The 8,383-nt window shown below is 43.3% G+C and overlaps 1 protein-coding gene across 1 annotated transcript; it reads right to left on the bottom strand.

Annotated features, from left to right (window-relative positions):
- Nucleotides 1–1,961: 1,961 nt before the first annotated feature.
- On the bottom strand, nt 1,962–7,749 carry LOC308074914 (lysine-specific histone demethylase 2-like). The gene is made up of 4 exons (XM_080414442.1): nt 7,640–7,749; nt 4,520–4,706; nt 4,024–4,122; nt 1,962–2,278 (listed from the first exon to the last, which is right to left on the bottom strand). Exons 2-4 carry the CDS (start codon nt 4,625–4,627, stop codon nt 2,126–2,128), a joined length of 360 nt encoding a protein of 119 aa, XP_080270568.1. The 5' UTR covers nt 4,628–4,706; nt 7,640–7,749; the 3' UTR covers nt 1,962–2,125.
- Nucleotides 7,750–8,383: the final 634 nt, after the last annotated feature.

The following is an 8,383-nucleotide window of genomic DNA, read 5'->3' as shown; positions in this document are numbered from 1 at the left end:
GACCAAAGTCCTCACAATATGCCACTTCATGATGGACTTAATAAATGTGGTTCTGGGTGGTTTGGTTTGGTTCTGTGTGTGTGGCAAAATCCTGAATGTTAAATGACTCAGAGTGTGAAAGCGGATTTAATGGTGTAGCTCTACCTAACGCACCAGCATATGTGTGTACTGTACACAGTAAAATACATAATGTTCTCTTAACGCCAAACAGCGTACGAATGGTTCCATTTTGGCTACATTCTTCGGAGTTAAATTAACAATGGGATTTTACTGTGTGAGCATGCGTTTACTCCAATCCACATGTGGCAACATGCTGGCCATGCAGCGTACCTCTCTCTCCTCTATTCTTCTTGGTGCGGTCGATGTGGTCTTTGAGCTGGATGTGGACCTGCCTCTCATTGGGCAGGTCTCTGATGAAGGGATGTTTGAGGAGCTGCTCTGTGCTGGGCGACTGTGGCTTTTCACCAGACAGCTCTCTATGAACCACACACACACACACACACACACACACACACACACACACACACACACACACACACACACACACACACACACACACACACACACACACACACACACACACACACACACACACACACACACACACACACACACACACACACACACACACACACACACACAAAAGATAACAGATATACAAACTCATATAAGCACGGCACCAAGTGCTGCTATGAGCTTGTAGATCTGCTATTATATCAACATCTTGAACATTTTTAACAAATCTTTGCTATTGGGGGAACCAGGCACAACACATTTTCTAATGGGGGCCCGCGGCCAAAGTTTAAAATGTATTTTTGCCATTCTTATAATTTATGTCTGATAGTGACAGTGAGAGGGAGAGAGGAAGAACATAAGAGTGCGGGTCGGTCACATGCAGTAAAGCAGCTTGTGTCGTATTTGAACCATGGTCAGCAGCAGCTGAAGTATGTAATGTGTTGGGAACAGGAGTAGAAGACTAGTAGCATTGGGTCAGCAACAGGCTTGTTTGTTTAGCAGCCTTACATGTAAATACTGACCATATCAAGCCAGGTCTTTAACATATTTGGATCAATAACAAGATCAAGAACATACCACCATGCATTTACTCTGCCCGCCAACATACTACTGGGTAATATTAGAAGTGATGTCAGGTATATTGTACACACTGAGAAACAGCATAACAAAAAGAAGCAGTGCACCACCCTGTGGTACCAACTGGCATTGCATATGCCTACTGACTAACAAGTACTATAGCATTATTTATATATGCACTCATATTACTTAGTGAGAGTATGTTAGTGTTCATTGGTTTCAAGTCACTTACAGTAAATATAAGTCAATCTTAAGTATTCCTCATTCACTCCAAAATCTCGGTTGTGAAAAATCATGCATCATTCCAAAATATACTGTAAATTCACATTATGTAATTTCCCCTCCACTGGTGATCGTAGTGAGATCACTGATTTAGTTAAGTTGATTTTAATTGTAGCCTACACAATGCTTCTGGTACACAATAGATACTCATGAGTTACTGTTTTTATTACTTATTCATTTATAAAATGTGTGCTCTAATTGTTAAAAGTTCAAAGCTGGGTCATAAAACCTCCAAGTCCAAAGTCACAAAAGTCCAGTCACAAGTAACCGAACAGAACAGTTTTAGCCTAAAATTAAAAGTTGTCATTATTGGCGGAAGTTTGTACGAACTACGTGTCATAAGTAGAAAACACTGACATATGGGAACAGTTAATAGGCCGGTCCTAAATGACATGAGACTTATTGAGGGTTCAAAATGTAGAAGCAAGTCAGAGATGTGTTTATGCCCTAATCCACTGAGTGATGCAAAGACAATGATCAATATTTTCAAATACATTTTGTGACTCAAATTGACACTGCATATAGGACCTTGTGAACCCATTTTCTGGAATGCAGCGAGATACATCTTCATATATTGCTTCGTTCCTGTACATTCCTACAAGTTTCACTTGTGCTGTATTAGAGCAGGTTACTGCGTTCAGACTGAGATATATCTTTAGAAACCTTTCTAGTGTTTATTAATTTAATTGAACTCCAGCACTTACTGTAGGTGGGTAAAGTTAAACTTTATTCAAAGGATTTCGCACATAAGTTAAAAAAATAGTCTCACCTGCTCACACATCAGAGCGATGGGGTTGTTTACACAGCCATTGACAATCTGAGCTCCTCTACCCACAGTGAGGCCTAGAGATTTTTCATCCCACACTCGGCCTCCAATTCTGTCCCTTGCTTTGAGCACCACCACCTGGAACATCATTCATATTGCACAGGATTAGGGAAAATTGCTGCCATCTGCCAATGTACTGGAAGATAGTTTACTAAGATACTTTATTTTTTTACTAAATTTCTTTTATCCCACGATTTTGTAACCCTTTTTCACCCGGTGCCAATTTTCTAAGTGATCCTGCACTCAATTTTCTAAGTGATCCTACACTCCCCCCACAGCCTAGGGAGCCCAGGGCCGAGCTCATGCCTCCTTCAATGCATGAGAGCCAACTGACCTTCTTGTCACCTGACAGGGGGGAGTTTCCCCGACTAAGATACTTTAGTTTGATGGTCTAGCCTAACCTGCATGCCTAAGTTCTGCAGTTGCCGTGCAGCAGCCAGTCCTGATGCCCTCGCTCCGATCATAATCACATTTTTCTGTAAAGACAGGCAAAATATTCCACTACAACCAGGGGCCATACTAGAGGGACAAATTTACAGAGATACTTCACGGTATTTGACCTAAAAGTGGTTTAAGTGTCAAAGCAAGAGACTTTACCATCGCTGAGATGCTTCAAAGCAAGATATTTAAACCTCAACATCTGTCAGATGACTTCTTGAATGAGTCGAGGTGAAAAGCACTCAGGTGGTGCAGCGATGAAGGTAAAGTACCTTCCCACCACCCCGGAGTCTAGGGGTTCGAATCCACCGTGTTGCATCCGGCTTGGCCGAGTTTCTATACGAACCGTGTGGGGAGGGTAATATTTGTCACTGTACCTAATCCTACAGGCTGGGGGCGGTTCCTGTCAGCGGGTAATGTTGAGTGGGAGGAGTAGGACAATGGCTATACGTCCTCCCGGTGTGGGCTGCTCACTGGTAGGCGAGCCAGTAGGGTAAAAACCATAGATATAGAAACCTAGATACCTCATTGGCCTCTGCATTTCATTGGAGCGACATGCTTGGTATGGTGGCCACTAGGGATGGGCAATATTATCGATATCACGATATATCGCGATATTTTATTTCGCGATACTGTATCGATACTCCAGTATCGATATCGCGATAAAAAAATAAAAAATAAAAAAAACTTTTTTTTTTTTTTTTTTGCTTTTTCAGATACAGGCTTTATGAAAAACATTCAAAGAACCTATCACAGATCTGCAGCTACTCAATATGTAGTGTATATATAAACAATATGTAGTTGTGATTTATGTATATATATCGCAATATATCGCAATATATCGCAATATATCACAATATATCGCAATATATCGCAATATATCGCAATATCGTGATACGACCCAAGTATCGTGATGCGTATCGCAATATAATCGTATCGTGACCCAAGTATCGTGATACGTATCGTATCGTGAGATTGTTGCCAATACCCATCCCTAGTGGCCACCATATTTCCGGGGGGAACGGGCACTGGCCAATCACAGCGTGTTGACTACTGGCCAACCACAGCGCGTCTTTTCCAGGACTTGTCAGAATCTAGTTGTCCCGCCCCCACCTGCGTCTGATTGGCCTACTGAACGCCCCCTTCTGTGACGCACACGGAAATTTCCAGCTGCCCCCCGGAAGCATAGAGGAAGCGGAAGTGCGTCCGAGATGCCGACGCTTCAGAGCCAGAGGAGGCGTCTACCTTTATATGTCTATGGTAAAAACAGCAGTGACAAGCAGTGGGAGGAATTAATTGGCATAACGACTAAATTGGGTAGAAAAGAGGGTAAAAGTCATTGGCTACTCTAAAGAAGGAAAAAGAAGAAGGGAGTCAACACTCACAGAGCGGTATTTCTCAGGCAGGAGAGGCTGTTTGACTGCCAGCACTCCAGTGTTAATGAGGCCCTTCCTGGTCATGAAGCGAAGCACCTGGTCCAGCTCCTGCACACAGCGCACACGCACAAAGCCATGGACGATGACATGTGGAGCACACTTCTGGGGAGTCAGCACCTCCTGAATGAGTGGATTGAACGAAACAAAGGGGGTTCAAGCGTTATTCACTGTTTCAAGGGTAAGTTTCTCCTGAAACATTTTATTTTCATTTGTTGCTGCTGTGATTTCAGACATATTGGGTGCCAGTGGTCACTTCAAGGCTACAGAGAGCAGGTTACATGCAAAGGAAGCAAACATCGTTCTCACACTTCAAGAGTTTTCAAAAATGTGACGCGCTGTGAGCTTGTATATCTGCTATTTTTTAATAGCCAACGGTAAAATTACACAGATGCTTTCCCGGGAAAATATAAAATAATTGGACGTCATTACTTCATCTATACTGTACCGTACAATCCCTGTGCCAGGAGGCCAGAATGAGGTTTCGCAGGGCCAGGTACATGGTGGGTTCTCGAGAAAAGTCAGGAAACTCGTACAGCTCATCCAGTTCCATCATATCTGGTCGCACACACACAGGGCTTTACCACACTCATTGGGCTGATAGAAGGGCTGGAAGTATGGACACATACCTGGAACTGTAGAAAACAATCATCATTGTAATGGTTAAAATATGACAAGATGCATTCTGGATGGATTTATTTAATGGCACAATTTGGAGCCAATGCTCCCTCAGAGTAAGCTGCTCCCTTGTAACGGTTAGACTTACCCTTAAATACAATTTAAATACATTTCATAAGGTGTTGCATTTAAAAAAGCCTTTAAAATGCCAAACATGAACCAAATGCCTTTTAATATGTCATTCTTCATCCTTGGTGACTTTCACTGTGTAGATCACTTTAGTGTCGTTACCACTGTCTTTGTACTAGATGGCATACTTTTGGCATACGTTTGCTTAAAGTTACAGCCAAATATGTAGAAGGCTCAGTGTTAAAGCTGCAATCCATAACTTTTAGTAATGTGAACTCATACATGACAAGCCTAAACTATGGATGATAGCGTTAATGTACAGTTAACCAGCATTAACCATTAACCATGTAAAAGTAGTGCATCATACAGTAGTAATATCTCTTGGTGGATGCAGATTATTGGGTAAAATGTGCACAAAAGTAACTGCCATGGACTGGAACCAAAAGATGAAAAATAATATAGCAGGGCTTTGCCTAGAAAGTGGAGGGTCTCGGTCCCAGACTGACTGAACCTGAAGTTAGAATAGTTTACTAGACAATACACATACATTTGTAAACATGTTGACAATGAGTCATATGTGGCAGGCACTATAGCTGCTGCTGCTCGGTGTGTAGTCTATAGTGGTGGAAAGTAACTAAGTACATTTACTTAAGTACCGTACTCAAGTACAATTGAGGTATTTGTACTTTACTTGAGTGTTTCCAATACTTTTACTCCATTACTACTCAATTACAACTCGGATTCCAAATGTTGTACTTTTACTCCACTACATTTATTTTAAAACTTTTGTTACTCAGTTACTTTGTAGATTTTTATTTTTATTATAAAACATACATTAACCACCACTTCAGCCTACATTTAGGCCATTTGAAAATAGCAGATATATAAGTTCGAGCTTGTAGATCTGCTTGTAGATCCGCCAATCAGCGTTTCATATCAGTCCATTTAAATAATGTTACTGTGTTCTGAAGGACATTTATTTAACACCATGTTCTCTATGATAGATTGTGTATTAAATCAACTACATGTGAACACGTTAGCCATTAGCTAGCTAACAATTGATATTTAAATGGGCAGATGCTTGCATTGCGTTGGTGGCGGGGGTTATTACATAACATAACATCCACTAATGTTTACAAACAAGAACCCTTTCTATATCATAGAAAGGTTCAGTTTAAAGCTGAATACATTCTAATGTTAGCATTAGCAAATTAATGCTACAATCTGGGAATCCATTTGTAAAAATGACTTGATTCAATTCAACTCTAAGTTTAAGCCTTCTTCTAATATCAAAACAAGAACGTCTCGTTTTAATGAAAACGGCGTCAGCCAATCATATCGTGGGAGCGCCACACCACATTTGCATATGCTCGCGCGCGCTGCGCTATAACAACGCAACGGTTGTCGTTCAGCGTCAGACCGTTCCTGCTGCACTGGTACTGTACTAGACCGTTAGCATCAGAGATGGGGAAACCGCCTGCTCGCCAGTCGCTCGTCGACATGCGTCCTTCCAAGATCATCAAGAAGCTTGCTCTCACCAAGTCCAACTCTGGCTCCTTGAGTCAGAGGAGGCGGCGGCGGGAGAAGCGTCTTGAGGCCATCTTTCAAGTCACTGAATCGGTCAAGCGAGCTTATGCCCTCGACCAAATCCCTCTCTGGCTCCACCTCGACATCCTCGAAACCATCCAGGAGGAGGAGAAGGACAAGGAAGAGGAGGAGGCGGCTCCTCCTCTTGCCGCGGCGATATAGGGACTCGATTGCAGTGACAACACAACGGCCCTTTTAAGGGCCAACCACTCTCTCTTTAAAAAGGGAAAATTCCTCTCCTGTTGATGTTACGTTATAGGAAGGCTAGCCTGCACTCACTCATACATTCACTGTACAGACTAGCCTTGGATCAAGACGGTCATCGGTCAGTCTTTTATCAACTGAAGGCTAAGTCAGTTTAAGTTTAAAACAACAAACTCACGGTTGTTAACATGGCGAGAGAGCACTCAGCACACATAAGCACCCAAAACACTCAATATGACAACGTCGTCGATGCAGCGGCTTTCTTTTAGCTGCGGAGCGCCGTTGATGATATTATATCCATAGCGCTCGCATGCAGCGTTATTATTACAGGGGGGGGGCGTGAGTAAGAGCGGCGCCGGGGTGAGCGGCAGCCAGCCGGCCTGGTGGGCTGCGGCCAGCGGCAACTCTGGACTGGTCTGGACCGCATCGTTAAAGCACCCATATAAACGCTCGGCTCACCTGACCTCCACACACAGAAACATATGAACCAGACTCACTGAGAGTCCAGAGTTAACTTGTTAACATGGCGAGAGAGAGAGCACTCAGCACACTGTTAAAGCACCCAAAATAAATCACTTGTGACAAAACACTCCACATATGACGGCGTCACCGTAACGCGCGGCTTTGCGCTGAGGAGCGCCTTGAATATGCATCATGTCCATACCAGGCACTCACATGGACGTTATTACAACGTTCAAACCGATCAACCATTACTAGTCTCAAATCAAATCTCCCCCTGATATCCTGATATATTAACACATATAGCTTGTCTGAAACAATGGTAAATGGGGCAGGCTTCACCTGGCTTTGTGCCAACGATTCAACGTCAGATCGTATATTACCAGGTGTGTTGTCGTCAGTCTGACAGATGAAGATCACAAGAGCAGCGCTCCTTTCCAAAAGGAATCTCACTCAACATACTTTAGCTGCTAGGCTACAACCATAGTTATAATATATACCTATAGATATATACCTACATCTACTGGCTACAACCAGGACACTACATTTCTACTAGAAAGACTAGACTTACCAGAGACTGCATCGGGTTCTTCCTAGGCTCATAAGATCCAATCCTCTGATCTGATCCGGGTTGGAAAATTGCTGTCCCGACGCTACGCAATCAGAAAGGAAACCAATAGACCATATTCACACGGCGGCCGGAATTTAACATTGAAAGTGCCGCCACCCGGGGTGGCTACTTTCATTGACTTCATAGAAACATGGCCGCCGTGTGAATATGGTCTATTGAACCATAAGGTCTCGAGGGAGGTCTCTGAGCTGGAGGTTTCCATCGAGCGGCTCATCCTTCAGGGCTACATTCTGTAGGGAAAACAAGCCTAGACTATCACCAATCCTAATGCTAATGCTAGCTCTCTGTAGCCTGGTTCCAGACCATAGACCCCGCCCACTCTCTGAAGCTCCACGCAGCTTCAGGCTGATAATCAGTGCTCAGTCTCTGAGCACATCCAGCGTGAAGCTCCTTCAAAGGCAAAGCTGTCCTGCTTTAACAGCAAGGCAAACGGCAAGCCTGTAATTCTAATACTAGGTGATTCCTTAACATCATCGTCACCTATTGTCTCCCCGGTGGAAATGTAACAGAGACTGAGCTTGTTCCATCTCTGGTTGACCTTCTATCAAACAGCACGTGACACGGGGGGAAATTACGTCATGGACAGGTAATAAGTTAGACTCTGCAAGATAGCCCCACCTGGTGTACAAAGCCCGCAACACCACTCACCTCTAGCATTCCTGTTATTACACATAGTCCAAACAT

Source organism: Gymnoscopelus braueri (assembly GCF_963280865.1).
Source record: "Gymnoscopelus braueri genome assembly, chromosome: 1".
In the NCBI taxonomy this organism is placed as follows: domain Eukaryota; kingdom Metazoa; phylum Chordata; class Actinopteri; order Myctophiformes; family Myctophidae; genus Gymnoscopelus; species Gymnoscopelus braueri.
This window is presented reverse-complemented; position numbering and strand designations above follow the sequence as displayed.